This window comes from Halichoeres trimaculatus, unplaced genomic scaffold (genome assembly GCF_033239565.1).
Source record: "Halichoeres trimaculatus isolate MK-OKI-2021-1 unplaced genomic scaffold, fHalTri1.1 fHalTri1_scaffold_10, whole genome shotgun sequence".
Taxonomy (NCBI): domain Eukaryota; kingdom Metazoa; phylum Chordata; class Actinopteri; order Labriformes; family Labridae; genus Halichoeres; species Halichoeres trimaculatus.
In genome coordinates this window covers 642,510-664,328 of record NW_027437187.1, presented here as the reverse complement: position 1 = coordinate 664,328, position 21,819 = coordinate 642,510, and the positions used below count along the sequence as shown (strand labels likewise).

At 45.3% G+C, this 21,819-nt stretch overlaps 1 protein-coding gene across 1 annotated transcript; it reads left to right on the top strand.

Annotated features, from left to right (window-relative positions):
* The first annotated feature begins 1,554 nt into the window (after positions 1 to 1,554).
* Positions 1,555 to 21,503, top strand: tshz3a (teashirt zinc finger homeobox 3a). Its single transcript, XM_074677959.1, has 2 exons — positions 1,555 to 2,038; positions 17,339 to 21,503. The coding sequence occupies exons 1-2, from the start codon at positions 1,999 to 2,001 to the stop codon at positions 20,680 to 20,682; spliced, it is 3,384 nt and encodes a 1,127-aa protein (XP_074534060.1). The 5' UTR covers positions 1,555 to 1,998; the 3' UTR covers positions 20,683 to 21,503.
* The last annotated feature ends 316 nt before the right edge of the window (positions 21,504 to 21,819 follow it).

Genomic DNA, 21,819 nt, shown 5'->3' with positions numbered 1-21,819 from the left:
GTTTGTCTCAGCTTTGTAGCTGTACTTGTGCAGTGAGTTTCGTCTCTCACTTCATTCAGTCGAGGTAATGATGGCTATGTTTTTTTTTTAAACTTATCACAAGAAATTCAGACCTCATTTTTGTATTTAAAAACTTGAAATGAGACATTTTTTCTGGACTGGTGAATGTGACTCATATTAAGTTTAAGAGACATTTAAAAATTGGACAAAAAAACACTCGCAAGATTTTAGTTTTTTTGTTTGTTTTTTGTAGTGTTAAGCCTGTTTCTAAACACAAAGTCAAGTTCCTATCAATTTTTTAAACCCTGGATCTGATAAAACACATATTAAACTACTACTACTGGCCCATCTCAGACAACTTTATCTTAACCAGCTTCCTGAGCAAAGGATGGTGGCTTTTTCTCAGCCCTGTTACTAAAACTTATGTGATCTCTAAAGCATGTTTCAAAGTTTGTCAGTTTATCTTTTTGTGTTCCCCTCCCTCATTAAAATGTGTATCATGATGAAGGGGTTGGTTTCGTGCTCATTTCAGTCAAGTTTCTAAAAAAAAACAAAAGGTTATGTGTTTTGACACAGGTTGTATTTATTTAAAATTTAAAGCCATTGTTTCATTTTAAAGGAGACCTAAAACTCCACTTCATCAGATGCCTCTCAGCATTATTTATTGAACAGCTGCATGAAAGAAGGCCCAAAATAATTGTTGTAGCCATTTTCAGGCACATGTTGCATTTGTTTTATTTTGTATAAACACTTGGGTGGAGCTTAGGAGAGCTCATTTAGGTGAGCTCGGCAGGTCAGAGGGAGGTGTTTGCAGACTGGGATGAGGACAGTACTGATGGTGTCAATGTCTTTGTTTGATGTTATGGATTATTATTGAAATAAAAGGTGGAAATGCAAGAAGGTGCCTGTTTGAGTTCACCAGTCTCAGCTTCAATAACCTGATCAGCACTTCTCCTGGTGACTTTGAGAACCATCAGTCATCACAATAACTGAAAAAAAAAAGTTTTATAGTTTTTGTTTGTTTGCTTTTTTAAGAAAAAACATTAAACTATCAAGAATTAAAACTGGATAACAAGATTGAAAACTAACCAGTGTTTAAAGAAAGCAGGATGAGACTCAGGAGGAACTGAGCCGTAGGTTTGTTTTTCTCTGGTTGGTTCTTTCAGTTAGTGTTTCTGATCATTTGGAGCTTTAAACATGTGAACAGTGTTTACTACATTAAGACATTTAAAATAAAATAAGATAAAATAAATGTATTTATGCATTTATTTATTTGTTTGTTTTCTTTAATCATTTTGGATGCTGCTCATAAACTACCATCACTGGCTTATTTCAGGTGTATACTTGGACAACACCAACTGACAGGGACCTTACAGTGATGGTCAGAGAGGGTGAGTTGATAAATTCAGGTTCATATTTATTAAAGGAGAGATGTGTTCAAACCAACACATGGTGAGTCCATATGACACACATGATTGGACTTGTGTTTGGATGTGTGTGTTCCTGGCTGCTAATTATCCGCCCACTCTGTGTTAATCAGCGAAAAGCTCGTGAGCAGTGATTCACGTGCAGAGCGGAGGAAGGAGGGCAGTGGCGCGCGGTGTCCGCCCCTCTCTGAGAGGTAAAGAGTTAACGGAGGGAGCGGTGGGCTTGCCCATTCTCCTGCTGTGAGTGACGCGATCATCTCTCTTATCCCTCAACTTTGCCTGTTGCCAGAGCAGGCAGCCGAGCCGAACGCTGCTGACACTGAGTGCGATCTGACCAAAACAACAGCTCCTGTCGCACGCCTTTCAGTTCTTTCTCCCACCGCTGACTTTTCCCAGAGACTGATCTTCCGGCACCATGATTTTTGGTTCCTTTTCCACCGGACACCCCGATGTTGTGCCGTATACTACACGAAGGCGTGAGTCTTGCTGAGGAGAGGTGGATCTTCCCGGATACGGCGCGGGGGTATATAAATTAAAAAAGAAGACTTCCACGGAAATCCCGCAAATCAAAATGCCGAGAAGGAAACAAGAAGCGCCCAAGCGTGCAGCAGGTACGTGTGTTCAACTCAAAACGTGCCCATTTAGTGACCTCAAACTGCGGATGTTACCTTTGTTTTTGTAAAGCTCACTTTACAGTCACTGCATTTCCGTTTCCAGTCCGTGTCCTCCTGCTCTCTAATGATGCGCTTTGTCACTCTGTGCCACTCTCAGAGAGCTCGCACTAAGTGTTGTCTTTGTCAAACACACGAACACTTGGTCATACAGCCACGAGTGGATCTGCGGTTTCGCTTTCCACGCTGTGCAGCGCCTCTGGTCCCGTCGGATGAGTTGGCTGCTGGAAACTTTCGCTTCCTGTTGTCCCCGGTTTGATCCTCTCACACTTTCCTAAACCTCAGTCATATGTGTTTGAGAGACCCGCCGTAAATAAGCTGTTGTCTTGATGCAGAGTGCCCGAGGCGTGCCGGACATAAAGGGGGACACAGGGGCTTTGTGCGCATTCTATCCGAGCGCATAACTTCTCTGCACAAGCTGTTTTTTCCCAGCGCCTACCTCTGAGCTTTACTCCTTTCTTGGGATAAGATAAACAGTTTGAGAGCAGACAATGGGGTTTCGTGGGCTGGAAGGAGCCATAATCGACAGTTGCCATGTCTGATTTGACGGTTGATTGATTGGCTGTCATGCGGCTTTGATCTGATCCTTCCCGATTTGCATCAGGAAATCACTTCCCACCATGTGCTGCAGGCCCCTGACGTCACGTTTAAACCACTTTGAAAGGCCCTGTGTACTTTTTACTCTCTCTCCCTCTCTCTGATGGTCAACTGACTCACTAAAAAGTAAAAGAAGGGGGGGCAAAGTGGTTTCACTATACACACACGCTCACACATACACACTTTGAGCAGGGAACATCACACTCCCCATGTGCACATGCTCACTTATTCTCTTTGAATACACACACACACACACACACACACACACAGTGGGCAGAGGAGGCGGGAGGAGTGGGTTAGAGGTTGTAAAAGGAGCCGTGTGCTATGTAATGGAGGGGAGGAATGGGTTTGCTCTGTCAGACCAGGCCGTCACAACGGCTTTGTTTCATGTTTGATTTAATTGTCTCTCCCCTGACAGGCCCATTCATCAATGGCTTTAATGGTCAATCAGAGACAGGCTGAGTGAGTGCTCCCATTCTGTTTAGCCATAAGCTGGCCTGGGCTTTTATTTCATCAAAATGCCCCAGCCTAATGTACATGCTCACTGGCTCAGAGTGGCCGCGGGGAGCACATAAAGAATGACTGAAAGCTTTCTGATTTCAGATCAGTGAGAAGGATGTTTTTTTCTTCTTCCCTCATCTCCTCCCTCCTCTCCCTCCTCTCTCTCTCCTCTTGTTGCTGTTTCTCTGTTGACGAAAGCAAATAAAGGCTGTAATGTAGATCGTTTAGTGTTTTTAGAAAACAACTTTTTCTCCCTGAAACCATGCTCCTTTGTTCATTCATTCATCTATTCATTTCTTCATTTTTTCATGCTCCCCTTCCACCCCTGTCAGTCAGCCGGTGCAGCTGCAAGTTATAAAGTTGTCAACTGTTCAGTGGCACACAAAGGGTGATGATGAATTGATTGCAGCACAGAGCATGGTGATAGAGAGAGCAAAGAAAAGGATGACAGATGATGGGCCTTGATTAGGGACTTAGGGGGAGAGTCAGCCCACTGCAACCTTGAGACTTGCATGAAAAATCCCCCTCCCGCCCCCTCCACGCTCACACACATTTACACACACACTCAAACACCCTGCTCTACTCTCTCATTGTCTCTCCACCACACACTCCCTCCCTCCCTCTCCTTCCTGCCTCTGTCTGAGAAGGTTTCTCTCTCCGCAGTAGAAAACTTGTTTTGCCTGCTTCATTAGCGTTGCTCCAATTAGCCGTGAGGCTGATGGAGTCCTGACAGGCCCTGTGATTGGAGATGACAAGCTCGGGGTGCCCGGCCCAATGAGGTTTGCCACCACTTTGATGTAATCAACTTGATATTACACAGAGCCGCTCGCCTATGGTTGTGCTGTAACTCAATTTTCTGCTGCAGGTGACAAATGGGCCTGCCTACCTGGGTCAGGTCTGAGTGCTCTTAACAACCCAGGGCAGCTGGCCACGTAAACAGCCCGGCAAACATGAGAGAGAGGCTCTCCCAGCTCTAGAAATACAGGCCTGTTTCCTCTGTCATTACCTCTGCCACAAACCAAGGCCCCAAAGCTGCTGTGTTAAGCCCAAGTCCCCCAAACAGGAAGTCCACATCAGTCACACATCACCCATGATGCTTCTGTTCCTCAGGAACGTCTCACCTGAACGTTTCATCTGCTCAAATGTGACGCGTGTTCAGCTGCATGTGTCGGTCCTCCTGATCTGCCATGACCTGTGTGTGTGTGTGTGTGTGTGTGTGTGTGTGTGTGTGTGTGTGTGTGTGTGTGTGTGTCTGTGTGTGTCTGTGTGTGTGTGTGTGTGTGTGTGTGTGAGCTAGAGGAACACAGTAAGGTGAAAAGGTCTGATCTGGAATGGACTCCACAGCAACAGTCTCTTCTTTCTGCAGTCTCAGAATTAAAGCTGCCAGACTGGCAGCCATCACTCACGTCTATCTCTAAGTGTGTGTGTGTGTGTGTGTGTGTGTGTGTGTGTGTGTGTGTGTGTGTGTGTGTGTGTGTGTGTGTCTGGGTGTGCACAGTTTGGCTATGGATAGTGATGACAGGCACTGTAACTGTACACCACCTGCAGGGGGTCAGGTCGTATCCTCTAGCCTCTCTGGGCCTTTACGGTCCCTGTGTCTTCTCTTCGTCCTCTCAGTGTTTACGCTGGCTTCTGGCAGCATGCTCAGACACAGAAACACTTCCTCCTGGGTAGTTTTACGTGGACTGTAGTGAGACTCAGGCTTTAGCAGCACATGTGGATTTTTAGCACTATGTGTTGAAGCAGCTGTACATGGTCGAGCTGGTCTCTTCTGCTTCCTGTTGTTGCTGTGTGAGAAGCATGTCCTGATGTCAGCAGCAGGGAGGGATCCTGGGACTTGATGTTGAACGGACAGACGGATTGACAGCACTAGCCGGCTTTAACAACGAGTCACCTCGGCTGGCGTTGTTTGCAGGTGTGAGTGCAGCTAATGTTTTGGCCTTGCGTCTTGGTTGCTAATGAAAGTCCTGTTCTTGGATTCCGGTGAGGTTGAGTCATGTCTGTGATCTATGTGTCTGATAAGTGCATACCTAATGAGGCTGTGAGCACCAGAAGAGGAGGAGGAGGAGGAGCTGGAGTAGGGGGGTGACGGAGTGTTTCCCACAGGTATTGACTGATGCCTTTTTGTTTTTGCCATAGGCCCTGAATCCATAAATCCTGCCCGTGTGATGATAACAGTGCCACCCTGCCAGGGAGTGAGTGAAAGAGAGAGTAAGAGAAAGAGGGCAGGGGGGAGGAAGAGGATGATAAAGAGAGTAAGAGAGGGGGTGAGGAAATGGGCCCTCTCCTGGGTCTAACACACACTTGGCAGATGTCAGGCCGTGGGGCTGTGCTGTGGGAGAAAGCGAGGAGTGTAAGTGCTGTGGTTGTGTCACAAATAGGAAACTGTTTCCCTTTCAGCTCATTCAGCCCTCAGGTTTTCAGCCGGGACCGCTGTCTGAGGCGCAGGCTTGGTAAAAATAGTCCCACCGCTGTTGTGATAGATGCAGCTGCACTGTGGCGACAATTGGGACAGGCTGGATCCCTTCAACCCTAACTCCCACCCACCCTGTCTCCCACCCCTCCCCGAGGAAGCGAGGCGGGCATCGCGCATCGTGGCCTGGTTGGATGTGTTCCCTTTTCAGGGAAACTGAGCTGCTCTGGTCTTCAGGGGTCCTGAAACCCAATCCAAGAGGAGAATAGCCCAGCCATGCCAGAGAGCCGATTTCCTTTTCACCAGAGTCATTTATCACTGACCCACCCTTCGCTTCTGACACGGTGACGTGTGTCATTTATCAAACAGGCTTTAGCAGACACACAGAGAGAGGGGAGGAGGACAGGGGGCGCAGAGGATGAGAACAAGAGAGTGAAAGAGGGGAAAACAAGACAGAGAGAGGACGCCGGAAAACAAAGAGAAGGAGAGGAATGAGGTGTAGAGTCAGGCCGTTTGTGTGTGCCTGAGTTTTTCCAGGAGACTCTCCTCAAAGCGTCTGGGTGGGGAGATTTTTTAGAGATGACAGGGAGGATTGAGTTACTCTGAGCTGCGCTCTGATGAGTGACAGAATGTTCCTCTATGACATGTTTCTGGCTGTCTGCATGAAGGAGGAATACACTCTTTGAGTACACAAGTCAGACATGTGTGCTGGTGTCATGTATGTGTAATGTATGCACCACAAACATACACACGTACACAGATGCTGTGGAGTTGTGTGTGGCCATATGGCGTCAATGTTTAATGGCATACGAGTATATGTGTGTGTGCTGGTGTGTGTGCGCCGGTGTGTGTGTGAGTGTGCACGGGTGTGTGTGTGTGTGTGTGTGTTGCCTGTGCGTGCTGCTCCCTGATGAGCCGGGCTGACAGGTATCACTCACGCAGCAGCCTGGCCTTTAAATGAACCCGAGCCGCTCTGCTCTCCCATGGCCCTAACAGGCTCTCTGCAAGATGGATGCTTCTTTAAAAATCAGATTAATGATGGATACCAGGCTTATAGTGCCATTTATCATGAAGAATATTATTTAGGCCGGCCGTGTATGGCTGTAACTGGAGAGCCAGGACGAGGAGAAGCAGGGTGGAAAGCCTGAGACAGACACTCACTGTGTGATGGATGGCTGAGCGCTCTCTGAGTGTTACTAGACACCAGCGCCGCAGCAGTAGGCCATAATCAGATAGCCCAGGGATGTTTATCCCACAACTACACTACCCAGATTGCCTTGCCTGGAGGGTTGCTCTATGAAAGGTAGAGTCTGTCATTATTATCTTTAAAAAGTTAGCAGAGAGACGAAGAAACTCCACACACTGAAGGGACTGCAATTATACGCTAAAGAATGATCTATTGGATCCAATCTAACTGAAGCTAATCATTACCTACAAGTTTCCATTTCACCGTTTTTCCAGAAGCTTCCTCAGCCCAGCTTGGTGAGGGGAGGGAGGGCATACAGTGAGAGGTCAAGGCGAGGCCGCTGTACTGCTGCTGCAGCCGCTGCAGAGAAGTGAAAGAAAACAGTTGTTTTGTTTTTGTCCTCTTCTTGCTCCCTTTCTCTGTCTCATACCTCCTCATCCTCCTCCTCCTCCCACACACTTGGTGATTTATGGTGGCCATCCATCTTCAAGCTGCGTCCATCACCTCCTCGTTGCTAGGAGATCATGGCAGCAGCTGTGTGTTGTGAGCAGGGTTTGGTTGTCCCACTCCTGAGACCCGACTTTATTCCCTTAACCCCCAACCAGAGCTTTGAAAATTTCACTTTTAACACGTTCTGAGTGTTAGTTTCAGCTGGGACCACAGTTTTTTACTTTTGGCCAGGGCTGGATGTTTTTTTGTTTTGTTTTGTTTTACCGAAAAAGGAGTCACTCTTAAACTGTCTGTTTTGTTGTCAGCTATTTTCTTGTCCTTCACGTCTTACTCTGCAGAAACATCCTCTGACCGTTCTGACAAATGAAGCTCCTTTAATCTGGACTCTGAGGCGATGATGACAAACTGTGAGGATGATTTCTAAAGGTTCAGTTTGATCCGGGTTCTGAAACCAGCTCAGCTGGAGGTGAGAGAAACATAAACCTGTCATTAAGCTGATGATTGTAAACCGTGCTGTGACCGTGACCCTCTATAATTAGCCCAGTTTGAGCTCAGGCCATTTGCAGCTGACAGCCATTACACAGTGTTGCTCTTTAAAACACCCCCCAGTTCACGGTGAGTTTCACAGTGTTAAGGAAAATTCTGCTACCTTTGAGGGAGAAACCTCCCTGATGAAAAGCTGGAGCAGAGTGAAGCCCCAGAGAAAGAGATGGGGTGAGGGATAAACTGTTCTTTAAGAGATAAAATAAAAAACAATTTTAGAATGAAATATATTAGTCTGAAATGCCTGCGATTGTTTTCTGTGAGGTCCTCAAGTTTATAAATGAAATCGTTTTATTTTAGTACAACTGAGCCGCTTGAACTACGCTGTGAAAAACTCAAAAATATCTAACTTCTGGTTTACAATCCTATTAGACTTAAAATAAGCCACATTAAATATCAAAGTTAAATTATGTCCAATTCAAAGATATAACATTAATCAGAGCTGCTGCACTGTGACCGAGTAAAAAAGTCTGCTCATAGAATAAAAAATAAATAAATGTTTCTTGAAATCAGAACAATGTTTTCTTTCTAGAACTCAAATACTACATTTTCCAACCCATCATCAGATCTTTAAACTCAGCACATCAAGCCTTTATAAGGCTCGTAATATCTGAAACAAGACGTGTGTCTGGATTCATCTGCCTCATTATAAGCCTATGATATGTTGTTGATGAGATGTAAGAGAAAAACATGATTTTAGTTTTTCAGTGTGATACTTGTTTTCATTTTTTTTCTTGTGTAAGGAAGCAGTGTTTTTATTTGATTTCATCATTGTGAAATATTAAAGAGCAAAAATTCCCAAAATGCACCAGTTCATCATCATCTCACTGAGCCTGTGTGAGGTGACAAAGCACAACATCCCCATGTGCACTTACATTAGTCATGATAAATTTACTAAAGTATTGTGATAAATGTGTTTCTAATTTAACCTGGCTCAAGTGTTTAATCCTAACAGTAGACTGTGGATTTCCATCTTTTTGTCTTTGCACCTGTAGTTTATCTGAAATAACTGCATGCCCTAACCAATCCGTCCATCCATCGGGGTCTTTGAACCCTCAACCCACTGACTGAGACCAGAGACCTTCTGTTTGTGTCTGCATATGATCATCTTAAGTACTGTTGTACGTTTAATTCACCGCTTACATATTCATTACTATTATCTCTGTTTCATGATTCTTCACAATTCCGTTTTTTTTTGTTTGTTTTTTTTGTTTTAATAAGAGCAACTGTAACGACTGAATTCTTTCCTGTCATTAAACTTAATGATTATACCAGAAATGGCCAAATCAAAGATATAGCAGTCAAAAATTAAAGCTATTTTTTCACGAGTAAAAAAAAGTGTAAAAAAAAAAAAGTGTAAAAATCAGCCAATAGAATTAAGAAAATTGTTTCTTTTGAATTGGAACAATATCATTATTTTATGAAACTGACATGTTGATATTACCTTTCATTGGGAGATTTGGTTTAACTGATTAATAAAAATGTTTATTTTAAAGAATGTCAAAGAAAGTAACACACCACAAAAAAATCTTTAAATGGAAAGGTTGGACACACCATCTTGTAAACAATCCAAAAAGAAAACAACAACAAACCATTAAGCCAATAATTCAACTTTGTTTACATTTCCAAAAAGGGTGGAAAGAAGTGAGACACATTTATTTTCAATCCTTCTGATTTAAAGATTGATTTCACATTTGAAATCTATTTGCTTACCACATCTAACCCAAAGCTTATTTCTGTCTTTTCTATTTTTAATGTCTTAAATAAATAGTTCTCTGTATGAGCTAAGTAAATGTACTTTAGGTCTAATAAGAAGTTGTATCACATTTACATGCAAACATATGGATGGAAAACGAGCACTTAGGGTGCTAGTGGAAAGTACTGAAGCACAACTTAAACATTAATGAGAACCTCTTAGAAAACAAACACAGTAAGTAAAATAGAAATAAGATATTCAATAAAATAATAATAATTACATTTAATAAAAAGAAGAAATTAAAATGAGAAATAAATGTTAAAAAGAAGCACAAATACAGATACTCATACACACACACACACACACACACACACACACACACACACACACACACACACACACACACACACTCACGAGGAGGAGGGCTGCTCCATTTGCACACCTACGTGTTGTGTTGTCAGTGTTTTAACAGTTTACCAGATCACCTGGATGTCAGTCAGTCTAATTGCTAATGAGACTTTTTTTTTTTTTAGCAGAAATGAGACAAAAAGAATCAGGTCTGTCTGTGTTTCTGTCATCTACAGCCTCTATATTCAGGACAGTCTTCAGTTTGAGACCAGTTTGTGATTCTGCTTGGTTGTGAACTGGCGTAGCTGTCATTATGCTGCCCTGTGCCAGAGTTCCCTAAAAGCTTAGCTGCAGCAAGAGTTTTAACCCCAGAGTAAACGACCGTGCCCCTTTGACCCCATTTATCACACTGGGGGACCTTTTCACTGCTTGTTTGAGTGATTCGCCAACAGCGGGAGGAATTTTTATATCTGAGTTTTTCTTGTTGGATTAAGATGTTAAATAAAAGCACAATCCAAAGTGTCAAAGTTTGTTGTTAAGTCACAAACTTTCACTAAGTGTTAAAAAGCAGCTGAAGAGAAGGTCACAGCTAAAGCCACAGATAAATGTGTGTACTAACTCAGAGAGAGGAAACAATAAATCACATATTGCATGATAAAGAGGTAACCAGATGAACAGAAGTAGATGTGTGTTTTCCAGCAGCTTCAGCACACCCAGAAGCTGCACTTCAGACTGAAACCACCTCCTACAGGATCTGGATCTGTACTCCTGCCCTTGGTTGTGCACCTGTGGAGGCTGTTTATGTGGTTTCATTGTTTGTTTCCCTTCAGATTACGGTGTATTGTGGCTGCCTGAGGTTTGAGAGCAGGGCTGGGACTGTGAGCTTGGTCACACTGTTCTCTCAGAGCTTCAGGGGTTTGTTGCTGGTTGTGTGTGGGTTCAGAGACTTGGACTGTGAGGGCTCTAAAAGCTCCGTATGTGCAGTCTATACAGCAGCATAAAGCCAAATCTCTGCTGTGTTTGTCCTTTTCTCTTTTTTCCTCTTCTCGCTCCTCTTCCTCTGTGCATTGACAAGCTTCAGCCCTGAGCTCTGCCCGGGGCCAAAATGATCTCTCTGTTTTTCCCATCTCCCATATCACACATCCTGCACTACAATCAGCGGACGCACTGTATTCACAAACCCATCAGGGGGTAGAGAACACACACACACAAATAAGAACTGACAAAGACAGCCATGATCCCCTTGAACCGGGTGGCCTGTATGAGTGTATCGTGCTGCAGAGCTAAACCTGAGCCTGAAGGAGCAGAAAATCACCCCCTCTGGTCTGAGCTGAGGAAGCGTTGTGTCCAGATTGATACAGATTTCTGATGACCACACGTCACCTGTTCATTTTTTCTCGTGGGACTCTGAGTCAGCCCGTAAGGATCAAAGGAGAGCAGGCAGGGAGCTAAGTTTGATTGAGTGTGCAGCTTTGACAAATGTGTACAACAGAAAGGCATTTTAGGTATGTTACTGATCTGCTGTGTTTTGACAGAATGGGGCTGTTTGGGGCTGAATTATTCTAATCTATTTAAAGAGTTTTGGGCTGCTGGGAAACTTGAGAGGGAGTGGAAGTCAGCGGTTTGATTGAGACTGAGGTGACTTCCTGTCCTGTAGTGTTCTGAGGCTGTTTCCTGTCAGTAAAAGCCCCCTGCTGAGGAGCTGTGTTGGTTTAAGAGCATCAAGGTCCAGTTCAAATACTGTACATATGTCAGGGAGCACCAGTCCTGTAGAGACCACTTTAACTCTCTCCTGTCTGTGTCCCCCTGATCTGATCTTTAGTTTGGTGTTACCTAATTGGAGGCCCTGGCTCTCTGTTAGACCTCCTCTGTCCTGCTCTTTGACTGGACAGTTATAACAATGATGTAATATGCTTTGCTATATTTTTGTGTTCTCACGCCCCCAAAAGCTGCTGCTCGTGTCACGAGGACATCAGTCTGCACTCTCTGTTCTTTCTCTCTTGTTGCGTGATTATTGTGTTGTCTGTTAAAAGCTGTGAAAGGTCTTTTAATATCTTTACAGTGAGTTATAAAGGACCACCCATACGAGCGTTTTCCTCCACCCTCCCTGGTCCAGAGGAGCTCCTTATTAATACAGTTTAATGTCAAAACCATCAAGTGAATCCTAAAGGCAGTAAAACCAGCTCCACTCATATCTTTGTCAACACTTCAGTGGAATGAGAGAACATGAAGACAAACCTTAGCACACATGAAGTCGTCATACTACACATTCATCTGCACTCCAAACTTTCTGTGAGCAGGAGTTGACCTCATCCCTCTGTTTCTTTCTTCAATTACATGCAGAAAATCAACACGCTGAAATGAGGGTCTGTAGTTTTGCTGGATGGTCTCTGGAGCAGCTCTGTGTGCTCAGGTTTGGTGAGCTGAGGCTGTTTCTCTACAGCTCTAAGGTGGACACAGTGGGATGGGGTCAGCTGTTATCACTTTGTGTGAAACTGTTTGACTCCTGACCTCCCACTCCCTGTCGTGCAGTTCTTATACTTCTGCAGTATGCTTTCTTTTCTTTGTTTTATGCATTTATTTATTTCCTGAATGAATGTGAACTGTGTTTCTGTGTATGCTTTAATGAATGAATCCTTTCTGTCTCTTCACTAAGAATAGAATCATTCAATTTAAAGTAATTGTGTTCATTCAGGTATATTCTTTTATAAGTCATCTCCTGTTAGTTGATAGTTGCTACTGTTTGATTTTGTGTTTTGCTTTAAAAATAAGTCCAGCCTGTTCTTTTACACCTGGAGGATACAGACACCTGCACACCTTTGTCCTCATACAGCAACGTTTTTAGTGTGATAACAATCCAGTTTTCTCACTCAAATAGACTTGCCAGGTCTGTTTTACATAAGACCTGTGACTTGGGCACATGTTTTCAGGGTGTCCATCTCAGAAATCAAGAAGCCATGATGAACTTTGACCCAGCTGTGTTTACCCATGAAGAAGAATGAACATACAGATAGTGTGGGTCCCAGGGTTGATCCCTGATCCCTGGTCCTGTCGTCATTTAGTGCCACTTCCTCACACATTTTCCTCTGTCTTTCAAACTGTGCTACAACTTCCGCCTCAGATCGTGTTAACATACTGAATTTGTTGTATTATTTTGTAGGTAATGGGATGGGAGAAAAAATCACTTAACAGAAGTATGGGTTATTTTTGTTTAATAACTTTTATATTTCAGTTTATGTATTTTTTGTTGGTTACAAATCACATTTTTATTATTATGATTTACATCCTTAATTTCAGTCTTGGTTTATTAGCCAGGTTTAGAGTTTCCTCTTTATCCAGCAGAGGGCCAAACTTTTTTCTCTGTCTATTCAGTAACGTGACTAAAAACTGACTCGCGTGATGTGCATTTGGGAAAATATGGTTCCTGATAGTCTGTAGACATCATCATCATCATTATTCAACTTTTTCACACAGTCTGCTGTTTACAAGGAACTATAAAAAAAAATGGAAAAATCGACAAATTGCGATATAAATCAAAGCAGCACCCCAAAAATCATAAAAGAAATGAATCGGGAGAGAAGCATATTGTCCCAGCACTGTAGGTTAAATTTCATTCAATTTTTTTTATTTTGTTAAATTTAGTATATTCTAGTTCACTTTATACCACTTCATTTTTATAGAACTTGGTTTATTCTGTTTTATTGTACTGTAATTTTCACTTGCTCATATTGTCTGCTGCCTCAAACAAAGAAAGGGGATCAATAAAGTCTCAATGTATCTTTGAGATTATTGCTTAATACAGTAAGAGCAGTAATGAAGCAGATTATTTTCTTTAATCTCACTCAGATTCTCTCAGATTTATACCATTGTTGGGGTCCTACTGAGGATTGAACAGCTCGGAGCTCAAACAGGCTCACATTTTATCACATCAAGAAAAAGTCCTTTTCATACTTTTACTGCCAAAGATTAAACACGAACAGTCTTTATGGATCAACTCTTAGTGTTGAACGAGGAACTTATTTCCAATCAGCTCCCAAGTGACTATTATTGAATCTGTAACAGTGTTTGTACTCTACGAAACGGAGACACCAGTGTCAGTGTGTTTCGGTGAATGGCCCATCCTTACATATGAAACTGATCTTGTATACCTCCGGGAAGGTCTGACAGCCAACCATCGTGGCTTTTTGCTCAGAGACCTAAAGCTCAGGATACTTTAGTGGTTGTTTAAGATTTTGTTGTTTCACAGGTAATGAATCAATGATTTTCAATAAAATAAGATTGGAGCATTGAAGGTATATGCTGTCAGTTATAAAAAATTAAAAACATAAATATCAGTATCGGCAGTTAAGGCTTTTCAAAGATGGGTGATTGGTGATTAGCCAGAAAATCGTAATCGGTGCACCCCTACTCAGATGAAATGTCCCCACAGTAAGCTCACCTATTTTGAATCAGGGCACCTTTGACAGGCTGTTCTTCTTTTTTCAGAATTCAGAGCAGTCATTGAGTCAGTGTGAGGGTCAGACACAGGTAGTGGTTTTAATGACACATCCTGTTTACTCGCTGCTGTGGGTGTGAGCCGGGGCACAGACTGTTTTCCCAGCTGTGGAGACCAAATGATCCTCTGTGGTCATCAGGGGATGGGTTTGAGAGGAATGGGAGAAGACTGTAACTCCAAGATCTGTAAATATGACCTATCATTTTCATGAGGACAAACCACATGTGCCATTACTGTATCATAGGAGACCTTTAAAAACGCAGCATCAAAAAAACAGACTCAGGGGGAATAACTCAAAGAGGGAGACATCCTCCTGCTCAATCACCCCCCGTCTGTGTCCCCTGTCTGTGTCCCTTCCCTGTCTGTTGTTCCTGATCGTCAGAGCAGCACTGCAGTATTTCTATCAGATGATCTCTCCCTCCTCGTCTGCAGCCCTTATGTTTATGAAAATGACACTCTACAGGAATGCCTCCTGCATGCCAAGATGTCATTGTCTTTCTTCATTGCTTGCATCTGCATGTGTGTACGACTGTGTTTGTGTGTGCGCACACACACAGAGCAGAGAAAGTCACACATCAGCCTACACCATATGCCTTGATATTAGTTAAGACTGCATCCAGGAATATTGTGGTATTCAGAATGCTCTGCTCTTTTTTCATTCTAAGGGAGCCTCTATACTCCCATCACCTTTTATTAGCTTGATAAATCACCTCTGTTGTCAGTCAAGCCAGGGAGAATAATTGGATGTGGTTGTCGCCCTGTGTGATGGATTATCAGTCATTGGGGATTAAATTAACAGATAGTGCTCAGACATAATGGTTTTTGTTTTGCATTTTAAATTGCCTGGGAGCACGGCTGGAGCGTGTAGGTTTTATAGTAGCTCCGTTTGGACTCCTCTCTGTGCCGCCTAAGCTTAATGACAAATCAACAATAACCTCTGGGGCCGGTGCTCTGTGCCTATGAAATGTAAAACATTTACTACCAAGCTCGGGCTCACAGAGAGGCCTCAGAAGGCTCGGCAACACCACAACACAACATGAAATTTGATCTAGCACGCACTGGGTGACATGGCTCGACAAGTGTAAGGAAATATGTGAATTATTCTCCTGATGAGGAGGAGGAGGAGGAGGAGGAAGGTGACCTGACAAGTTGGTCAAGCGATGTGTAAGCCTTGCCTGATGCAAGCTGACGTGTGCCCAGCTAGAGAGGACAGAAAGAAGTGAACTACCTCATCCTAGCTGCATTTCCTCTTTACAACAAGAATCTGACACAAGGAGGAGGAAGCCGTTTGGTAGCACTCAGATATCTCCTCTGCCTGTTTGCCTGAGCGTAAGAGATTTACCTCCTCAGCCCCTTTCTTCACCCCCCACCCCCACCCCTCCCCTGCCTTCCACGTCCACATTATCATAATTGTGTCCAGAACATGAGGGGCCAGGGAAGTGATCATGTCATTTTATTTACACCCTGCTTGGCCCTTTTTACGAACAACATGCCACTGACTGCCAAGCCGACTGGGCCCCGACGACATCTTTTGATCAGGGCTGTCGGGGCCTATCAGCGGAGAATGGCAGGTAATGGATACCCAGTGACAAACCAAATCTCCGGGAGGACGGAGAGTGGGCTGCACCTGCCAGGTCTCCATTAGACCGGCCTCTCAGTAGGGCTGCCTGCTGACTCTGCCCCCAGGGCCCAAATCATACCAGCGCCAGCCTCATGGCTGCCGAGAGATTGGCTGTTAGCACTGGAAATGAGAGTTATTTCAGCTATGACATTTTTGTTTAGACTGGATGTGTGTGTGTGTGTGTGTGTGTGTGTGTGTGTGTGTGTGTGTGTGTGTGTGTGTGTGTGTGTGTGTGTGTGTGTGTGTGTGTGTGTGTGTGTGTGTTCCCACACTATAGCTATACCTGTGACTTTTCCCTTCAGCCTCTGGCTGAGTTCACAGATTGTTCAAACGGACCCAGACCCGTCGGTGTGTCTGCTCCTTTAAGGCTGTGTTTGTTTTTCTTCGGGTTGAGCAGTTTTATGAGTGAGCTGGGCAGGAAATGAGGGAGGGTGACACTGCAGAAGTTGGGGGGTGAGCTGGCGTTTGGTGTGTTGGCTCAGTCACAACCACAGGAGACACAGGTCTGTGTGAATTGGTGTGGATAGGGTTGTTTGCCTACACGCACCGTGAGTGAAGACTCACTCTGACACAGCTCAGTTTTTAACCCTCTCCTCTTCCTCCTGCTTTGATTTATGGGTGATATGTCGACGTATGATGTTTGCCACCTGTTCAGACTTCTGAGAGTTGGAGTGAAGGAGCTAATGAACTCACGTCAGCCTACATGACACTGTAGATGTCTATTCAACACGTCAACATTTCTACAACTCTGACGTCCCTTTCTTTAACAGCTTCAAGATATGCTTTTTGTCTGTGTGTGTGTGTGTGTGTGTGTGTGTGTGTGTGTGTGTGTGTGTGTGTGTGTGTGTGTGTGTGTGTGTGTGTGTGTGTGTGTGTGTGTGTGTCTGTATGTAATCAGAGAAGAGGCAGATGAAGAGGCGTCAGACATATTAACTGACAGATGGAGGTTGATCCAACTCATTTATTACCCCAGAGGAGAATGCCACAGTGAGATTGGGCTTCATTAATTTCAGATTTAGTTTTCATTTCAAGCTGTTGCGCCCTGAGATAAATAAAATGGCGCATTATGTTTTTGCCAAGATATTTCTTTTTTGTTTTCCTCCAATAGAAGGAGTAAAAAGAGGGGAGGCATAAGTTCCGTGTGGCTGGGGTAGTATATAAATACAGGCTCGCCTAGAGGAAAATAACACCTCAACGGTTGATGAGGTGAAATGGGATGACTGTAATTTCTCAGCTCAGCTTTAAAGGCTCCCACACAGATGGCTCATTTATCCCTGGGAGTCCTCAGGCACACATAGCAGGGAAACTTTTTCTCCAGTTATTCTAACATAGCGTGTTCACTCCCTGCAATTTAACTCATCTCTGTCTGTCTCTCTTGGTCTCCCTGCAGCCTACTCTCCAGAGGACCTGGCAGAGCCCGCTGTGGAGGGAGAGGAGGCAGAAGCAGGTGACCTGGCCTCAGACCCCCAAGATGACCTCTCCATGAAGGATGAGTTTGTGGAGCAGGGAGCAGAGCCTGCCAAAGAGAAGGCATGTGAGCAGGAACCAGCCGGGGCCGCAGAGCTCTCTGGACCAGAGATAGACAGCGAGTCACATGTGAGTGAGACCAGTGACCGTCTCTCTGACTTTGAGAGCCCCTCCATGAAAGCTGAGGGCACTCTGGTCACAGCCCCTCTAAATGGAGGCACTAAAACGCCCCCCATAGGCATGGACACCTTGGAACAAATGAAGGCCATCTACTCCAGCTTCCTGAGCAGCCCTCTGTGGTCCCCACTGAACTTTACTTCCACACCACCACAGGCATCGCCACCCGCTCCCACGGAAAAGCCCACTCGCAGCAACAGCACCAGCAGTAGTAGCAGCTGCAGCAGCAGTAGCTACGACTGGCACCAGTCCGCAGTGGCAAAGACACTACAACAGCACCCTCCCCAGAGCCGTCACCCGACTTCCTCTGAGCCCAGTCTCTTCAGCACGGTCCATCTCCACAGGCAAAACCCCAAACTGTTCGGCTCAATCTTCACGGGGGCCAGTAAGTTCCGCTGTAAGGGCTGCAGTGCTGCGTATGACACACTGGTGGAGCTGACTGTTCACATGAATGATACAGGCCACTACCGCGATGACAACCAGGACAGGGTGGGTGCCGGCGGGAAGCGCTGGTCCAAACCACGGAAGCGGTCCCTGTTAGAGATGGAGGGGAAGGAGGATGCCCAGAAAGTACTGAAGTGCATGTACTGCGGCCACTCCTTTGAATCCCTGCAGGACCTCAGCGTCCACATGATCAAGACCAAACATTACCAGAAAGTGCCTCTGAAGGAGCCCATGGCCCCCATGGCAGCCAAAATCATGAGTTCTAAGAAAAAAGGGCTTGTGGGTTTGGACCTTACAGCCTCACCACGCTCTGGAGAAGGGACCCCCAAAGCTAAGCACACGCCAGCTGACCTGACTGAACCCTCTCAGAAACCCTCCTCCAGCCCTTACACCTCCCCTAACAACCGCTACGGACACCAGAATGGGGCCAGCTATGCTTGGCAGTTTGAGTCCAACAAATTCCAGATCCTCAAGTGTATGGAGTGTGGCAGTTCTCACAACACCCTGCAAGAGCTAAGAACACACATGATGGTGACAGGACATTTCCTAAGAGTCACCAGCACTATGGGGAAGAGGGTCAAAGTGCTTCCTGAGGCCACATCTCCCAACCCAGGACGGGTTTCCACACCCACTGAACAGAGAGTCCAGTCAGTCCCCCTAGCACCCTCCACCTTCTCTCCTCCACCTCTCCAAACTCCCCCTACTCCCCCCGCTGCCTCTCCTCCCCTCAAAGAGATCAAAAAGGAGGAGGTTGAGGAGGAGTGTACTCAGAAGGAGGTGGCTGGAAATGAGCGGCTGGTTTCAGCTGGGAAGGAGGAGGATGCTGAGAGGGAGGAGAAGTATGATGTCTCCATGTATAACTATCTGACTGAAGAGGACCTGAAGGAGAGCCCTAAAGGAGGCTTTGACATCCTCAAATCACTGGAAAACACTGTGACATCAGCCATCAACAAGGCACAGAGTGGGAACTCGAGCTGGGGGGGCTACCCAAGTATCCATGCAGCATACCAGTTCCCCAGCGCCCTCAAGCTCCAACAGGGCGTATTGGAGAAAAATTCCCCAATGAAGTTCTTGTTCAACGGAGGAGACGTAGTACTGTCCTCTCTCTCAAAGGACCAGCCCCTCATTTCCCCACCTCTCAATCAGTCCTCCCCATTCCAAAGCAACAACTTCCAGGCAATGGAGGACTTGGTGAAAAAAGTGACTGAGAAAGTAGCAAAAGTGGAGCAAAGGGTGAAGCAGATGTCTCCCAAGATGGAAACCCATCTCTCACCGTGCAGTAGTGAGACTGGAGAATTGCCTAAGGGAGGAGAGGTCCACTCACCTCGGGAATGGAGGGCTGTAACCCCAACCAGTAGCGACAAGGGAAGCCATAGTGACAGAGCATCCCCAGCAACAGAACCCAAGAGAGAAGCAGCAGTCAAGTCTCCTCTGGCCTCCACGCTGAGATGCAGCACTGCCATTATTACCGGCCATACTCCTCCAGAGCAGCCTTTTGTCAACCCGCTAAGTGCTCTTCAGTCAGTAATGAACATTCATTTGGGGAAAGCAGCCAAGCCCTCCTTGCCAAACCAAGATCCCCTGAGTCTGCTCTCCAGGCTCAGCCACAGCATGGCAGAGAGGGCCGCTGTGGCCGCCCCTCCCTCACAGACCAAAAAGCAGGAGAGTGTAGCGGATAATAGTTTCTGTCAGCCCAGCGATGACCAGCCCATGGACCTAACAAAGGGGAAAAGTGACAGAGGAGGAGGCTCTGTTGGCTCTGCTCCCCTAACGCCTTCATCCACAGCCTCCTCCATCTCCCCTTCCGCCCTTATCACTCCTGCTAAGCTAACAGTGGTCTCACCTTACACTTCGAACAACAGCCCTCTCCATGAAAACGCACTGTCTGACATCTCAGACATGCTGAGGAACCTGACTCAGTCCCATCATGTCCCAAAGCCCCCCTCCAGGTCCCGGGTTTCAGAGAAAGTCGAGATTGTGGGCTCAACCCATGATGATGATGACGCAACCCTGCATGGCCACAAACGTAAAGGGCGCCACTCCAACTGGAACCCCCAGCACCTCCTCCTCCTGCAGGCCCAGTTTGCCTCCAGCTTGAGGCAGACATCAGAAGGGAAGTACATCATACATGACCTCAGCCCCCAGGAAAGGATGCACGTGTCCCGTTTTACGGGTCTCTCTATGACCACCATCAGCCACTGGCTGGCCAACGTCAAGTACCAGCTCAGGAGGACAGGCAGAACCAAGTTCCTCAAGAACCTGGACTCTGGGCAGCCTATATTCTTCTGCAGTGACTGTGCCTCACAGATCCGCACCCCAGCAGCGTACGTATGCCACCTGGAAGCCCATCTAGGCTTTAGGATCAGGGACTTGGCCAAGCTGTCCCCTAAACAGACTGTCAGGGACTCCCACACTCTCTCTGAGAAACTAGTGCCCCAGGAGTCCTTCCTTTCTGCACAATCACAGGATGACTGCAGCAGTAACGGGCCAGTGTACCGCTGCCAGCTCTGCGTCCGTAAATTCGCCACTAAGCACGCCATCAAGCTTCACCTCAGCAAGAGCCATGGAAAGTCTCCAGAGGACCATCTGCTGTATGTGTGCGAGGTAGAGAAATCATTAAAGTGCCCTGAGCAGCAGACGTACTGAAAAACACACACAGAAAACATGAGACGGAGGATATCTGAAGGTGTGACTGTGCACAAAGATGCCATGAACTACTGTCACCATGTCAGCACAAGGTGTTTACATCCACTGGGCCTATAAGCATTTCTGATTTCTCTGTATTTTAGAAGACATTTATTTCACATCAGAAAACACTGTAGGTCAGAGATATTCAGCCCGAACTGTCGTCAGCTCTGTCGTCTCCCTCACTTTGTTCACTCCTAGTGTGGTGAGATGGCAGAGGACAGATTTTATCATGATCACACTCAATCTTATGATGGGACAGTCGGCTTATAACTTGAAATGTATTAACTTTATTGTATTTATTTTTGTCTTCTGTGAGTTTGGTTCTGATTTGCTGGTAGACTGCATGTTTGACAAGTTTTACTGTACAGCTCAGTCCTGTCCCGAGTCTTAAACGCCCTCTACAGAGCTCCTCACACAATCTGCCAAACAGCAAAGGTTCAGCACTTGTTTTCCTAGTTTTCTCTGTGCAGCCTGAGGATTTTCTTGCTGATTGTAAAAGCTGCCTTGTTCTTGATCATAGTGTACGGGGCGTTTGAAATCCAGGGCTGTGTAAAAATGTATATAAAGTGTATAAGCTTCCTACTTTCTGTTTAAATTATGCATACCTGTAATTTTTCCTAATTTAAGAGGACTATGACTATCCACTGGTGCAGAGTCTTTGAAGAAGATTAAAAGGACATTGTTTTGCACAATAGTTTTATAAATGTTATTTGATAAAAAAAAAAAATCAATACAAATATGTTAATGCCTTGTGCTTCTATGATTAAATTGAATTAACTGCTGCAAAGCCTTCGTTTTCTTTCTGGTTTTCAATGTTTTAGCAGATGGATGTGACATCTCAGTGCCTGTTCATAAAGACAGAAAGCTGACACATCGTAGTTTGCTACTGAATTAGCTATTTCTAAAATTGTTTCCCTTGTTTATTAGAACATTGTGCGTTTAAAAAAGAAAGAAACAGCCTTTTGCTTTTTGGCATTTGAATGATTAAGTTTTACAAATAAGCTGACAGGTTTATCAAGGTGCTACATCTGCAGAAACCCTGAGCACAAGTTAGGAAAAGCCTCCGCATTTTCAGCCGCTGTCGTCCTCCCAGCC

What these genes read in the sequence shown, in the direction of transcription:
- tshz3a (XM_074677959.1), top strand. Translation starts at nt 1,999, where the DNA reads ATGCCGAGAAGGAAACAAGAAGCGCCCAAGCGTGCAGCAG. An exon ending in AGCGCCCAAGCGTGCAGCAG is followed by an intron (nt 2,039 to 17,338) that starts GTACGTGTGTTC and finishes GTCTCCCTGCAG; the next exon opens with CCTACTCTCCAGAGGACCTG.